Raw genomic sequence first — 15,397 nt, 5'->3', positions numbered from 1 at the left:
TATTTGGTAATCGTTTGAACGTTGTAATTCGTATAAAAATGTACCTATACAGTATAATAACCGATAAACTTCTAGTTTATAAATACGTATGCCATTGGTTTCCTTCCAGCTATCAATGGATCAGAAGTATTGATCACATTTTTCTTGGTCAGAGCAGAGAGAAATAAAATCTTGTATATTACCAAAATGAAATGACTCGAGGTTTTTCTCTTTTCTCACAAGTTTCCTTTACTAAATTGAGAAAAAACACAATACGAGTGACTAACGACTGATGCGTTATATGGAGCGATATTGAAAAGTAAAATATTTTCTTTTGACAAAAGTCAAACTGATTTGTTAATATATATATATTTCCTATTTTTGAACGTTAAAAAATTTTAGTAGTGTAGGAGTCACAACATATGTGTATCTGTTTATACCTTAACTCAATAATATAAATAATTCCGAGCAATACCCTGTATTCGCTGTACATACAAACCGATATTTCGTATTCGTTCGTTGATTTCTTCTTCAAATTTTGATACTCGCTGTATATATATAATAATTAAATAAACAAATTGTTAATTACTATTTGCTGACGAGTTTTAAAACCTCATCATCCTTTGAGCACGACTTAGTTGAACATCATTAAAACGTGCACAAGTAAAAACCATGAAATTGAAATAAGAGTGATAAAAATGCATAAATGTTACAGGTATACTTCGTTTTATTGGAATGAAGTGATACAGCATAATGAAACGCTATTATATGTACAAAATTTGAAAAAAGCGACCCATCATCTGGCGTCAAACACGTAAAACATCATTAGTTACATTACCGTAATAATGTATTTTTTTAACTCATGGTGGTTAGTAGTTTCTTTTTTTTTTTTATTGCGTAAAAGAGAAAATATCGATCTTAACAATGCGAATGTACCCTATCCATGGAAAGGTGTACGAGTGCATTGAAAATACTCAATAAACTCTAATCACCGTTCCCAAGCGGTTAAAATAATTACTTATACAAATTCGAACGGGGTGTAGACTCGTGGTATTACGGTAATATACGTTGATGTACATAGGTAAGTAATTGAATTGAAAAGTAACTCATTATGATCAATTATACACATACGCGCTAAACTGTGTCAGCTAAAGCTTTTTCTATCCTAACGTGAAGTCACGTTTCAACGAAAAAACAGTCTGCACTCCTGGTGTTAGTTTTTTTTTTTCCAAATTTCAAAGTAGTTTTTAACTTATTTTTAAGAAATGAAATCTCTATTACATCAACAATCATTAATCAACATTGAACGAATAACTTGACACAATATTTCCGTTCCTTGTGTTTTATTAATTTTTTTGTTCTCTGAAAATTTTTCTGTGCTTCTGTCAGTAATACAGAGCGAAACAACGGAAACTTCAATACAGACCACAGCCATTATTATTATAAATGTGTTATGACGAACAGTCACCAACGTGTAGCAATTTTTCAAGTGGAATAGTGAGCTAAATAGTAATTCAATAAAATTTATTCGTTACTTCAATTTGGGTAGGTATAAAACAGTATACACAAAGGGTGGTGAGGTATCCTATAATAAATGGATCACAAAATTGGTCGATGTGATCACGTACTCACTTTTTGGGTACAGTCGACAACTTGATTTTGCGTTTCAAAGGGGATAGTGACAAGAAAAGTAACTAACAATAACATTTGTTTCGTTAAATATCCGAACTGATAGATAGTAAGTTATTATTTATAGTGCAGTGGTGTGTGTCGGTAAGGTATATCAACTTTGGCTACATACATTATGAACGACCCTATCAACAATTTCTCTTCTGTTTGTAATTGTATTTTCCTTTTAAAACTATCAAACAGCTACGCTTTTTTGAAATTGTATAAATTAAGCCCACTGGTACTTAGGGTTGGATGTAACATCCAGCGGTTGATGGATATAAGTATCCTGACGATTTATCCTGAGCAATAGGATAAACATCGAGTTTATAAGTCCTTCAGCATGAATATCATTGCCAATTATGAGAATAACGTTTATGTTGTAACAGGAGATGAACTTGGCCTAAGATCGTTTGAAAAATTGCTTTACCTCTATTTCGGTTTTTTTTTAATGAATAAAAAAAAAGAGTTTACATGCTCGAAGGACTGGGCTGGTCACAGCCGTTGTTAGTGATTGGTAACGTGGCTAAAAGCGAACAACGTTAGAAGCCTTCTTGATACTGTTTCGAATCTAGTCGCGTTTGAATACCTTCAAGCTGTCTTTTAGCTTCGCATTGAGGGAAGTTCTGCAAATCGTAGTATTGGGGTGCGATTTTAAGTAACCAATCGGCTGAAATGAATATGCATACATTGTTAGAATATTCGGTGTTTCGGTTTTTTTCTATTTCATTGAAGAAAAAAAAAAAGAAAGTTTTTTACAATGGTACTCACGTTTTATGTCTGTTACTGTCCTGATGTAATTTTTTGTCGTAAGCACGAATTCGTTGTAGATTACCCACTCAGGTTTATGGTCAAGGCAACTGCTCGGATGTAATTGCACAACCTGATTGTCTTTTATTGTAAGATAGTGTCCCGTCCTTTCTAAATGTGCAACCTGGTATAAAAAAAAAGAACACAATTCATTATTATTCATTAATCTTTGTCATTTTCCGCTTAAAAGTGATTTACTCTCATAAGACCAAATCAGTGGGAAGCTAGAATCAAGCTTCTTGTCTGAACAATTTTTCATTCATATATTAAAAAGAGACGCATCAACACAAGTAGAGTAATACTCTTACAAATGTTTTCGATTTCTTACCTGCATGAAGAATCCGTTGACCAATGCTTTTCTGATGTTTATGTAATAGTCTTTGGACGTGAAATCGGTTGACGTACGTTTTAAACTGAACCTGTCCATGATCCTACTTAATTGCTGTCTAACGTTATCTCCACTCTTAAGTGATCGGTAGTTCACAAAATGCTCATAACACCATTGCGGATCTTCCATATCTGAAAATTATTAAATTTCTGTGTTAACACTCATAGTTCAAATTTTTCATGTTTCAGAAAAACCATAATTGAAAAATCACAGCCATATTTTATGCGAGTGCCAAGAAATTACACAAACACAGAGATGAGGAATGAATCATCAATTTTGAAAAGTCATTCAATTAGAAACAAAAGCTTTAAACACTCAATCACGTCATAGATTTACACTATGAGAAAAGGCTGCAATTGATTTTAGAATTGTTGAATATTGTACTGTAGCACACTTGTCCTCGTAAATGACATTAATTTTTTTACTTACTCTGTTTAAAGGCATGATATACATTAAGAAGAGTCAGATGATCGCCATCGATATGCGCGAACCGCATTTTTGAGTCATCTGCAGCTTTCTTAGCCTCGTTTGGTCTCACAAAACACTGTGGGACTAATACCATGTCAATTGTCAATACATAACCATGTTACCTCACCACCATCCTAACTTGAATCTACTGTAAATTGCCAGCTTTCAATACATTTTATATTTTCTTACTATAGACTATAACTGATTTAGCGCTTTAAATAAGGAAGACACATGAAAATGTCTGAACAACATCCTCGACTATGGGGAATTTCTTATTTTCTGAACTTTGGAGCTGACGTTAAGCTAAATAAGAGAGATGTTAGAAAATTATGTGAATCTAAAATTAAAATAGAATCAACAAACCCCAATACAGTACCTGAAAGCATCGCGGTGATGCTGAGTATTTCATTACTGCAGTTATGGTTACATGAAGCTATTAACATTTTTGCCAGCTGAGGGTCGAGCGGAAATTCAGCCATAACTGCACCTAGGTCTGTTAAATTTCCGTCGTCATCAAGCGCCGCCAAGTAGTTGAGCAGCTCCAGTGCTCTCATAAGTGTTTCAGGCGCTGGAGGATCCATGAAGTCAAAATGAACCTGTAAAATTCAAATTTTGATTCAAATAATTGTTCATTTCATTTTATTAACAGTAAAAGAATCGCACTACTTACCAGATCATCAATTCCAAGCTTTTTCAATTGCAAAACAACACTGCCGAGATTTGAACGAAGAATTTCTGGATACGTGTTGTCCTGCATCTCATTTTTGTATGCTCTTTCTGTATAAAGCCGAAAACATTTCCCTGGACGAGTTCGACCTGCTCTACCAGCTCGCTGTTGCGCAGATGCTTTACTGATTGGCGATACCAACAAAGATTCTACGCGAATTCTCGGATTATAGACCTGTGGTAAGTGATACCATTTTCGTTAGAATATTCGGATTTAGCGTGTCATTTTTCAATACATATCAACATTGTAATTTCTGTGGGTGACGAAATAACTACCTTTTGCTTCGCAAACCCTGGATCAATGACAAAAACAACACCATCAATGGTCAATGAAGTTTCTGCAATATTTGTGGACACTACAACTTTTCTTCCAATAGCTCCGTTGGGTTTAGTAGGTGGAGCGGGTTCGAATATTCTTTGCTGAAGATTCGGTGGAAGTGTAGAATACAAAGGGATGCATTTTAACTCTCCAACTTCAGGTCCTAGATTGTCCATTTCTCTCTTGATTCTCTTACAAGCTTCCTCGATCTCCTCCTGTCCAGTCAAAAATAAGAGAAGGTCGCCAGCCACTTCTTCGCACATGTGAATCTGTATTACTGTTCTAATTGCAGCCTCCAAATAATCCCTTTCTGGTTCTGGTGTGTAAAATATCTCTACAGGATGCGTTCGACCAGGAACGTTCATCAATGGTGCATTATCAAAGTACTGTTGAAATTTTCCTGCGTCTAGAGTCGCACTCATTATAACCAGTTTCAGATCTGGACGCTGTTTCACAACTTCTTTTAAAACTCCCATCAATAAATCTGTCGCCAGTGTTCTTTCATGAGCCTCATCTAATAAGATTACTTGATACGCTTCGAGCATGGGGTCAGACATCCCTTCTCGAAGCAGCATACCATCCGTCATGTACTTAAGCACAGTATTTGCAGAGCTGCAGTCCTCAAAACGGATGCTGTAGCCTACCTCTTGACCTGCAAAAAGGTAACGAAATTATTTGAATAAAGTATAGCACTCGATGATTCAATTTATAAATTTTGCCCATTTCACTGCAGCCCTGGTACTATTTGTCTGGCCCGGAAAATTTGGCTCTTATGGAAAAGGGTACTACAATTTTGGATCAGGACAGAACTGAGATAATGCTCTAAAAGTGATCTTCTAAGTGTATTGAAAATTATGGATTGATGTTGACTTTGTTTAAGCCTTCCCTTAGTCCATGGGGCCATATACAGGCAAGTATTTCATGCTTTAATAACACTTGTTGCGATATTGAATAAAATTGTCAAGAAGGACACGATGGTACTTTTTCGCATGTTTATCTAGTCCTATGAAAAAATAACCTTTCACTTTTACTAAGAAGCACGGTATTATCTTTAACATCAACTTGGCCATATTAGAAACAATTGCGTGAATATTTGTATGATAGTCCTTGAATTATTATTAAATTTTGTGATTCGATTGCAATAATGAGGCATAATTCGACGCATAAAAATATGTCGTGTGACTGATTTTATCAATAATAATCATATTAATTTTAATCTGTGTACCCAAAGCGACATCCATTTCTTCTGACACCCTCTGGGCAACTGACATGGCAGCTACTCTTCTCGGCTGAGTACAAGCCACAGCTTTCAGACCCATAGATCTTGAGTATTCGACACACCATTGCGGTATCTGAGTAGTTTTACCAGATCCAGTTTCACCAACTAAGACAATGCATTGATGCAGCGCTAAGAGCCTCATGAAGTCTGTTCTATACTCGAATACTGGAAGAGTTATTCTCTTCTTATAAAATTCATGATAACGTGGCGTATATGGAAGACCGGTATATGGGTTATGCTGAACTTGATTTTTGGCCGCCGTTGAAGTTGGCATGTTATTGGCGACTGTTCCATCTCTGTTAAGAAGTAAGACAACATTTATTTTAACAATCACTGTCACGTTGTTTTATAACTGAAACAATTTAAGGTTAGGAGTTACCAGTAAAGCATCAAGATGATGAACAATGAGTGAATTTATTGTGAATAATAAGCATACATAGTTTTAAATAAATTACATCAAATCCAAGTTGAGCACCTTTGCAGTAGTTCTTACAGGTATGTATGTACTGTATGTATATAAAACATTACTTGCTAATATAGAAGTTCGAGTGGAACTAAAGAAATCGTGGAATACAGTTAAAAATATGCAGAATGATGGGTGAAAAAGTTGAGGTAAAAATATGTGTATATATGTGAATAGATGTAAAATTAGATTTTCGTAATGAGAAGGATCGCGATGGAATTTTAACAATGCACATGGCAAGATTTAGTCTTCCAGTTGTTTAACCGAGGTGATAGATGTGCTAGTTACTTACTTCTTTCGTTTGATATATGGATCCACCACTTCAATCCTCCGCTTAGACATCGTGTGATCTTTATTTAAATGTCTAATTTAAACGAGTATACTGTTTACAAATTATTTATGTATGTACACGCAAAGCAGCGTCACAAAATGGCAAAACCAGCGGACATCCGAAGTCAGTGCCTTACTGATCATTAAAAATCTCTCGGCAGTTTTTGCGGCAAGTCCGCGGATAAGACGATACTCCTAGATCTAGCTGGCTGTGGACCAACCAATTAATTCGAATTGTCCGTATCACCAATTGGTAGGTATATACCTATATAAATTAAATATATATATACCCGTGTGTGTGTGTGGTGTGTGCAATATACACACTGACTATTAATAATTCAATAGGTGAAAAGTATGTTTAAAAGTAAACAAAAAAATTAAGGTACTTGACGCCGACAGGCTACATTATGGGTGCGTTCCTAGCTCCCAGCGCTGTCGACGATCCTTTATCTCTTTTGCACTGCTGAGTTCGTGGGTGGCTTTGCCTCTGTCAAAGGGAGTTTGTTAACGCTGCCAGCTAATTTCGGAACGCATCCTAAACTAGAGTTGTGGCGTCATAGGCCTGCGTCAAGCTATATTTTCAGAGTGTCAAATTGACGCGAATAGCACTACGACGTCGCAGGAAAAGTTGCCCCTGAAAATGCCGCGCGTCAAAACCCACGTGATTAGGTCAACGGACCTCAATAACATTTCTATTCGCAGATTTAAGAAATCTAGGATTACTAATTGCAAGTGTGAAAAAATGGTGAAAATGAAGAAGCAAGATGAAGTAGCTCATAGCGTGTTCTGACTGCGCGCAATTTATTCCTCTCGCAAAATTACGTCGATATAGTGCATCAAAGAATTCATGCAACTATTTTTCAAAATAGGCCAAATTTCGACCGTCTAAATACAAAAGGGTATAGCCTTGCTTGTTTGCGATTTTCAGAGCTCGGAAAATTTTCGTCTTACAATCAGAATCTGTTCAAAAGCCCTTTCTAGACTAATTGGACCCCAAGGATTGCATGCAAAAAAGGTATTTATTGGAGCATCGTAGGATCAACACAAGCTGAGAATATACGGAAAAATATGATGAAACTTATTTTGGTATTATTCATTTTATTCTAAGTTACGTGCAATAGTAACAATACAATATCATACATCTCGCATCCTGCACAGGTGCATTGCCCCTATACACAGGTTGGAACTCAAATTGCGTACACAAACTACCTTAATTACTATCTCATACAGCATTGCTCATATTCTGCTTCGTGGCTTAAATGCAATGTATTTCGCAGAATTTTCCCCTTACTTGTATCGTCGACTGAGAATGTATAAAGTCTGATAATCTGGGATATTTTCACTGATATATATTAATACCTATATCAGTGGTTATTTTGCGTAACAGTTTGCCGGGTCGGGTGGGTTTGAGAGTATTAGCAGTTTCCCGTATTATCAACCAATTAGCAACTGACCACGCCGGTGAAAGAAGTGCCTCATAACCTACACTATCGCGTGCAAAACGTTGGTAACATACCTTCGTCATAGTGAAGTTGAAAATTTGACAAAATCTTGTTCAAGAAATGTCTGTTATGAGTGGTCAGGGAATTCATACTTCGCCTGACGTCGCATATTACGGCAATGCTCTAAACATATTTTGATCGCGTTGCGCGTAGCTTACGTGGTGTTTTCACCCGGCCGTTGAGACCATAGGGATACATAAAATAAAGCATAAACAACGGTCTAAGCGTCCCGTCAACGGATTCGAATCGGTTCTCTAAAGGACAGAAGATAATAATTCTTCCGCCCTCTCTGTCGGTCTGCTCATGGAGTGGGGGGCCACGAGAGGGGAAAAACAGCTAGGCGGGCGTGTGCAGCTACCCCCACTCCATGGGAAGAGCAGCATAGAGGGCGGGAGAATTATTATCTTCCGTCCTTCACAGAACTGATTTAACTCTCTTCTGAACGTCGTGCGGAATCAGTCGTTTCCGAGAGATGAGAACGGCGGAATGTGTACGCAGGATTATTTCAACATTCAGACCGCGTTGTTCGATCAGTGTACTTGCACCATACTCATCTGTGAACAATACACGAAGAGCAGCGTGTAGCTTGAAGAGAAACCGAGTTACTGAAATGAAAACATGTTCAAGGTGAATTTCGTGTCTCGAGTTTCCATTGTTTTGTGTACCTTTAGGTATCAGTGATGTCTATTTTAGCATCTGTGCGTCGTGTGTCAGTTTCATTTTATTTTTTTTTGCTGATCTTCGGTAAATGCGCAGTTGTATAGTTAAAAAGTTTATTCAGTCGGTTCAGACAGCTACAGCACACAAAGTGAATGAAGCCTCGAGTGTTATTACGGTGCGGATTTTTGGACTATGAGAGTGACGATCTAAATTACGTGAAACGTGCTTCGCTTCTCCAATAAACTTCAGATGTTGCACGAACTACTACATGTAAAAGTGTGGAGCAGCCCAGAGTCGAGGTAACAATACTTATTTTCATTATTGTTTGATAATTCAAGGTGGTACATACAAAGCCGAACTTTTGTTCTTGCATAACATGCGATGAATACGAAACTGGACAACAGTAATAATTAATTTGCAGACTGAAAAGCCATTTTATTAAATTAATTGAAATGTTCTGTTTTGTTTTTTACAGATCTAAGCAGAGACTTCCGAGTTCTTTTTCCATTTCTCGGCAACGTTGGTGAGTTGCACGTGTTAGGTTATGGGTATTTCCCTGGGATTTCTCTGTCACGTGGCGTGGCGGTAACAATTGTTGCACAAATCTTCGATTTCTTAGCTGCATGGATAGGCTCATTCACGATCACAACTTGCTTGACCTTTAGTCGAATAATTTTTTCCTTCGCAATTCAATTTATCGTAGCTTACTTAAAGTTATAAATTTTGCACGTTGCTAAAAGTGGAATGAGTATCGCGACAGGCAACCATCACTTACTCGGCACTCGCGAGATCGAATTGCGTTTCACACTGTTGTAGTAATCTACGTTTGACTTTACCGATGATGTCGTGTAAGTGGTGGGTTCACCTGAGGTTTGAACGTATTCAATTATTCACATTATTGTTAAATCGATAAAATTCCAAAGGCTGGCATAACGTAACGTAATGAAATTGCATCTTATATTATGTATCATTTTCAATCTTTAAACAGCCAACAAGTATTGATCAACTGCAGGCTTAGCTCGCTTAGAAAAATGCTAATTGGCATACAGGACGTTTTTAATCAATTTTACAAAAGGTTAATGTACCGATAGTCTGCCAAGATTTACTACAATATTAGGGTTGGCGGAATGCAACTGCGATACTATATTCTGAGTAGGCAGACTATGATACAAAAACATTTTGCTCCCAACAGGTAACCAACGAAAATGTAAGTCGGTGACCATGGCGCAAATGATGAAGAATGACGTGTGTTGGAAAAAATGGAGAATCGTTTAGATCGAATATAGGTAACCGGGTAGGTAGGTGGACGTTTTGGGATACGTCGCGGGGCTTATGCATGCGTGTGTGAGTCTCTTTTCCGTTGGGTGGTTGCGTTGGGAAACAGGCAAGGGTAGGAAGGTCGCGATGTACCGTGATGTTACTAACTTTTATAATCCACAGCGTCAAACGATCACAGAAATTGTTTACCCAAATGACTCCGTATTCGAGTCTCTCAATCATTTGTGAGCATTTGAATATTAAAGAGATTGAATTTCCTATTTCTTGTCGCTTTGCAACCATTTTTCAATCGTCACTCAATTCAATTCAATTCAATTATTTAGTCATTAGCGACCATTATTGCATGAGGTTGACCTCTGTGATCGTCTGAATGAGCAAAACGCATCTCTGGACCATCTATCGCGTTCCGTGGTACGCTAGATGGAGAGAAATGCTGAGCTCGAAGACTTCGCGTCGAAGAGGACCGCCGACCGTCACGCCACACAATAATGCATGCCCTCCAACCTCCCTCCCGATTTCGATTCGATTTATGATCTGAGAAGAACAATCCGCATAGCAATGTACTTAATTCAAAAAGATACAGATGTGGATTGGGTTTCTACAGAATTTTTGGGACAAGTCCCAGGTAATACAAATTTTTTGACACTTTAATCTGTCGCGCCTTATTGCGCGTAGATTAATCATGAGAATTGGACGCAGCCTTTTGCGCGTAAATTAATAACGGGAATGGGACACGTTTTTTTACTCGTCGATTTTTCAAACAGTATATAAAAGAGTTACGCACTCTCGATGTGCTGATCTTTCAGCTCTTCTGTCAATTTGTTTACAAATAATAAAGTTTTCAAGTTCCACGGCGCCTTTTGCGCGTGGACTTGATATCTTTTAGTTATGAGAGAAAGCGCAGCATTTGAAACCCGGCGCTCAACGCGCTGGTACAAAAATCTCGATAGTGTACAGTGATAGTGGAAAATCTTGGCGTAAGTATTTATGAAATATATCTGAAATGTACAGAAACACTTATTTAACTGATCGCATTATTTTCTGTTTCAGGGCAACTTGACCAATTTTTTTAACAAACGCACTGAGAACTAAAGAATTTTCAATCGAAAAAAATATTTACTTCAATAACTCAAAGCAGAGAGAGATGTCTATTTAAAAAATTTAGAATGTTTTTTATTGATCAATACAATGAATAATCGAAGCAACGTATATTAAAGCGAATATGTTGGACTCAACCTATTTTTTTGTCAGTACATGGACTTATGTGATTGTGCTAACCATATCTTCGTCTGTTTCAGCTAATCAAACTTTTTGTCTATTTCAGCTAATACAACTTTCAGTCTGTTTCAGTTAACCAAACCTTTTGTGTGTTTCAGCTAATCAAACTTTCTGTCTCTTTTAGCTAATCAAACTTTTTCTCCGTTTCAGTTATCAAACCTCTTGCCTGTTTCAGTTAATCAAACCTTTTGTCTGTTTCAGCTAATCAAACTTTCTGTCTCTTTTAGCTAATCAAACTTTTTGTCCGTTTCAGTTATCAAACCTCTTGCCTTTTCAGCTAATCAAATTTTCTGTCTGTTGAAACTAACTAATTTGTCTCTTTTTGGTTTATTATATTTTTTACTTATCTAAGCTAAGTATATTTTTGTCTGTATCGATATATGTCACTAATTATATTTTCATATGTTTCAGGTAAATGAGTTTTATTGACTGTACTACTGAAAAATTAACGTTACCATTTTTAGATTTAGGTTTGGTTCAGGTCTGATTTAGTTGTCACCGATACATAGATTTAGCGATGTAGTTCAGAATCATCATGATCACAAAGTGCGGTCAAATTTTTTCTCCTGCAGTTTTTTTAAATGGTTATACAGTCTTTTATTGCGATTGTTTTAGTCTCAAGAGTTATTTTTCTCGAATCGCTTATAGGTCATGTTCGGTTTGTATTTCACTGTAGAATTATACAGCTCCGTCGTATTTGGGTGGTTGTGCTTATACTCCTCCGATTTGTTTTCATTTCTTCAAAGATTTCTGCATCGTCTTCCGGTAGGTAAATGCCAACGTCTTACAGCGATTCGCGTTTTCGATCTTGGTTTAGTTGATTGTTTTGCATATTTACTGAATTCTCCATTTTAGTGATTATCTCATACATCATAAGAAAAAAAACCGAACATCCAAAGATCAGCGTTCGCTTACAACATAAAAACAATCACCTTTCATCCATAATTAAAACAATCATCTTCCATCTATAATTTAAACAGTCATCTTTAATTTATAATAAATAGTCAGCGGGCCATACTAACTGAAAAATTTCGAACAAACTGCGAATATACGCGAGTACAAATTGATTGGGAAAAACAGTACACCATAATTAACACGTGAAACATAGTTATCCGCAATTTGTCGAAGAACGTAAGATCGATCTTGCTATTATTCTCCGTGGAGTAGGCCTACTGGGGATACCACGTAAAAAAAAAAAACGCGCCGCGTGCTCTACCGCTTGCGGTGGTGTGGAAACGAGCATAAGTGAACGTATTTTCACTGGTCAAATGCTAACATATTGCAGTTTTTCAAATGAGAATTGTATTCTTGCGTAAATTTAACTCATTGTCAACAAAACTCGTGCCTCGATAATATTCCACGCATGTGGAATCGTAATACCTTCGGATTTCTCTAGTTTAGTCAGAGTGAATTTCACGTAAATACATTTTTGTCTTTGATAAATTTGATTTCTTAATTAAAGTCAAGAAGGTGCACATACGTTACCTTCGGCAATTCCAACATCTTTCTCCCCTGCTTGACCTTCCGCAATCGACACGAGTTGTTACAATAAAACACGAGATTTGAATACCAAATGAGCACATCTTCCATGACAAACGATAAAGAACAAAAAAAATTATTAGGTGTTACCGGAAAAATGCGGAAATTCCGCATAAAATAGTATCGACTTTGTCGGGAATACATATTCTCAAACTCGAAATTCGTAACAATCAATACGTATGAGCATCTCGTACAGAGGGATGCGATCGTTCTTTTCTAGTTGTATCGCATAATTTGTCAAGTAAATTTCAGCACAAAGAGATATGCGGCCGATAATTGTTATAATTATTATGAGATTGAAAAACGAGTGTCAATTTTATTAGAAAATACAGACGGGAGCGTTTAATTACAGTTATTATGAAATAAGACACAATATTGTACAAGTATATCATAAATGCAGTTGTTTACACTGCGATATTTTTAATGACATACATAGCTTCGTTGTCACAGCCAAACAGTAATGTGGACCTGTCAACATCGATTGTATTGATTGGCTTGTGAAGCGTTGCACACATTGACGTTACATTCACTTTTCCTTTTGTACTGATTGTGTTGAGCCAATGCGTGTCCCCTGAATCTGTAATATAATTACATATATTAATCATAATTAAAAAGAAATTACAGTGACTTCGTTGTCTCAAATGATCCAATCTTAAAAGTAGAATAAAGTATAGTAACAGAAAAATTGAGAACTCGCGCGCTATAACAATCACCTAATTTCAATTTAGTGTTCTGCGCATTGTTCCAGTGCCATAGCTGTCCACTTGACGAGCACGAAAACAAATTTTCCGGTCTATCAGGATGAAATTTTATTTCGCTGACCGAGCTGGAATGGGCATTTAATTGAGAAACCGGATATGTGTTATGCCTCAAATCCCACACTGTCAGGCTACCGTCACCGCCACCAGCAACTACAATGTGTCTCTGTGTAGGATGATGTGCTAAACTTGTGGCTTCGGTCTGAGAAAATAAATAGAACAAATTTTGACTTATGAAATCAGTTGCCACTTCGACAAATGAAAAAGTATTTAAAATCTTACCTTTGTATTTGCAGAGAGTATAAAAGTAGTAGAGGGAACGTCCTGGTTGTTTCTTAAATCCCATACTTTCATGTGCCCCAATAAATTTCCTGTCAAAACTTCACTATGCCTTAGAAAATCAACACAGTGCATGGAACAGCTATCTGATTTTTCTAAAAAAAAAATAAAGTAGGCAAAAATTTGGCAAGTTAGATACAATTTTGCCAGACAAATGAATATTCATTAGTGATTTTAATCTGATATTCTTTTTTACTTTCTGTTTACTTACCAATTGTTCTCACCGGAATTTTCTGATTGGCTGTTAACAAGTTGATCGTACCATCTTCTCCCACTGTGACTATGTCTTGCTCGAAAGTTGAGATGGCCGTACAAGAAGCGTAATCCGATGCTCTGAAATTGTTCAACGTAATGTTTAGAGTCTAATAAACGGATTCAGTCAAATGTCGGATTCTCAGATGCTTGAGCAAAGGGAATCATATAAATGGGAAATAAAATTTCTTACGGAAATTTATGTAAAAAATTCCATGACAACCGTTCCTTGAATTGTGCATAAGGATTTTCTTGAATTTGTAACAATTGTACAGTACCAATAGAGGATGATGCCACGAACAGATCCTTGCTGATAAACTTAAACACAGAAAATTATGAAAATGAAAAACCAACTTTGTTTTAGGATGAAACACCGAATATAATTTACAAAATTACTGTTTATAGCGTTGTAATATCTGATCGTTATTTAATGCTCATCTATACTTATTACCCTTAATTCTGTAACGTCGCCGAGAAATGCGTGGGATGATATTATCACGGGATAAGACTCGTCGTCTTCTTCATTTGTGTCGAATGTCCAATATGTTATATGGTTCACCTGTGTGATTTGATCATATTATAAAAGCTGAATGAAGAAAAATTCAAAATGCTATGGCTATTTGCATAGCAGAGTGACAGTACTGATGGATTCAGGTTCTACCCTTAGTTGCACTGTTTTGAAATCCATGAACATGATAGGTAACGTATATGATGGTTTTGGACAGCGATAAAATACGATTACTCATGAACTTTGGCAACGGTATATGAGAGCGCAAATTAATCCTAAGCTTAACCCCTGTGTAAACGCCCACATTCAATCAAAAACTCCGGGTTTCTTTCTTCGTTATTACAGTTTGCTTGACTGTTGTGATTAATTTGCAAGAAATGAAGAAACACGTAATACCAGAGAAATACATCTAAAGTATCGAAAATTCGTGAATCAAAAATCATATCCAAGAATGTAAATAATACTTTAAATTGCTGTAAAACAAACTACTGAATAATAAATAGGTGATCGGCGTAATTTCTAACCTATCACCTAACCCTACCGGATTATCCCAGCTTCCAGTTAAAAACGATTTTGCTTCAACAAAGTCCTCGGGTTTCCATCTGATCTTTGATACTTTTTCGGAAATAAATGTTCCGTGAATATTTTCACTCATTTTAATTGCCACAACCTAGATATCTTGTATCTGCTTATTTGAATTCTGATTGTTGAGGTTATCAAAATCGTTTTTCCCTCAAACCATTCTGCCACTACTCGGTTCTCGACAAAAACTGCGCACGCATCATGAATAAAGGACTGTGGCCCACTGATCTCATTTGGAAACGAAAGGCTTAAAAGAAGCTACCGGTTGGCT

The 15,397-nt window shown here is 36.6% G+C and overlaps 2 protein-coding genes across 3 annotated transcripts; both read right to left on the bottom strand.

The window, feature by feature from the left end:
* Positions 1 to 153: 153 nt before the first annotated feature.
* On the bottom strand, positions 154 to 6,559 carry LOC124218455 (DEAH-box helicase 15). 2 transcript variants are annotated; one of them, XM_046624926.2, is made up of 9 exons: positions 6,393 to 6,559; positions 5,584 to 5,933; positions 4,316 to 5,010; positions 3,984 to 4,214; positions 3,690 to 3,909; positions 3,275 to 3,397; positions 2,786 to 2,976; positions 2,419 to 2,581; positions 154 to 2,317 (listed from the first exon to the last, which is right to left on the bottom strand). In XM_046624926.2, the coding sequence occupies exons 1-9, from the start codon at positions 6,440 to 6,442 to the stop codon at positions 2,190 to 2,192; spliced, it is 2,151 nt and encodes a 716-aa protein (XP_046480882.1). In that variant the 5' UTR covers positions 6,443 to 6,559; the 3' UTR covers positions 154 to 2,189. The 2 variants fall into 2 exon arrangements, with proteins under 2 accessions (XP_046480882.1, XP_046480883.1); XM_046624927.2 differs by lacking the exon at positions 6,393 to 6,559 and adding an exon at positions 6,093 to 6,224.
* A 6,419-nt stretch (positions 6,560 to 12,978) lies between these two features.
* LOC124218749 (nucleoporin Nup43) lies at positions 12,979 to 15,395 on the bottom strand. Its single transcript, XM_046625526.2, has 7 exons — positions 15,086 to 15,395; positions 14,488 to 14,595; positions 14,230 to 14,354; positions 13,996 to 14,117; positions 13,728 to 13,879; positions 13,401 to 13,647; positions 12,979 to 13,264 (listed from the first exon to the last, which is right to left on the bottom strand). The coding sequence occupies exons 1-7, from the start codon at positions 15,197 to 15,199 to the stop codon at positions 13,092 to 13,094; spliced, it is 1,041 nt and encodes a 346-aa protein (XP_046481482.1). The 5' UTR covers positions 15,200 to 15,395; the 3' UTR covers positions 12,979 to 13,091.
* Between the last annotated feature and the right edge of the window lie 2 nt (positions 15,396 to 15,397).

This window comes from Neodiprion pinetum, chromosome 5 (assembly GCF_021155775.2).
Source record: "Neodiprion pinetum isolate iyNeoPine1 chromosome 5, iyNeoPine1.2, whole genome shotgun sequence".
In the NCBI taxonomy this organism is placed as follows: Eukaryota; Metazoa; Arthropoda; class Insecta; order Hymenoptera; family Diprionidae; genus Neodiprion; species Neodiprion pinetum.
Note: the sequence above shows the minus strand (reverse complement) of the source record. Positions and strands in the feature narration are given on the sequence as shown.

Excerpts from the sequence above, each read along its gene's own strand:
- LOC124218749 (XM_046625526.2), bottom strand. The coding sequence starts at position 15,199 with ATGAGTGAAAATATTCACGGAACATTTATTTCCGAAAAAGTATCAAAG. Across the intron at positions 14,596-15,085 it reads CTGGAAGCTGGGATAATCCG|GTGAACCATATAACATATTG; the intron begins GTAGGGTTAGGT and ends CAAATCACACAG. Across the intron at positions 14,118-14,229 it reads AATTTTTTACATAAATTTCC|AGCATCGGATTACGCTTCTT; the intron begins GTAAGAAATTTT and ends GAACAATTTCAG.
- LOC124218455 (XM_046624926.2), bottom strand. The coding sequence starts at position 6,442 with ATGTCTAAGCGGAGGATTGAAGTGGTGGATCCATATATCAAACGAAAG. Across the intron at positions 3,910-3,983 it reads AGCTTGGAATTGATGATCTG|GTTCATTTTGACTTCATGGA; the intron begins GTAAGTAGTGCG and ends TGAATTTTACAG. Across the intron at positions 3,398-3,689 it reads CATCACCGCGATGCTTTCAG|TCCCACAGTGTTTTGTGAGA; the intron begins GTACTGTATTGG and ends ACATGGTATTAG.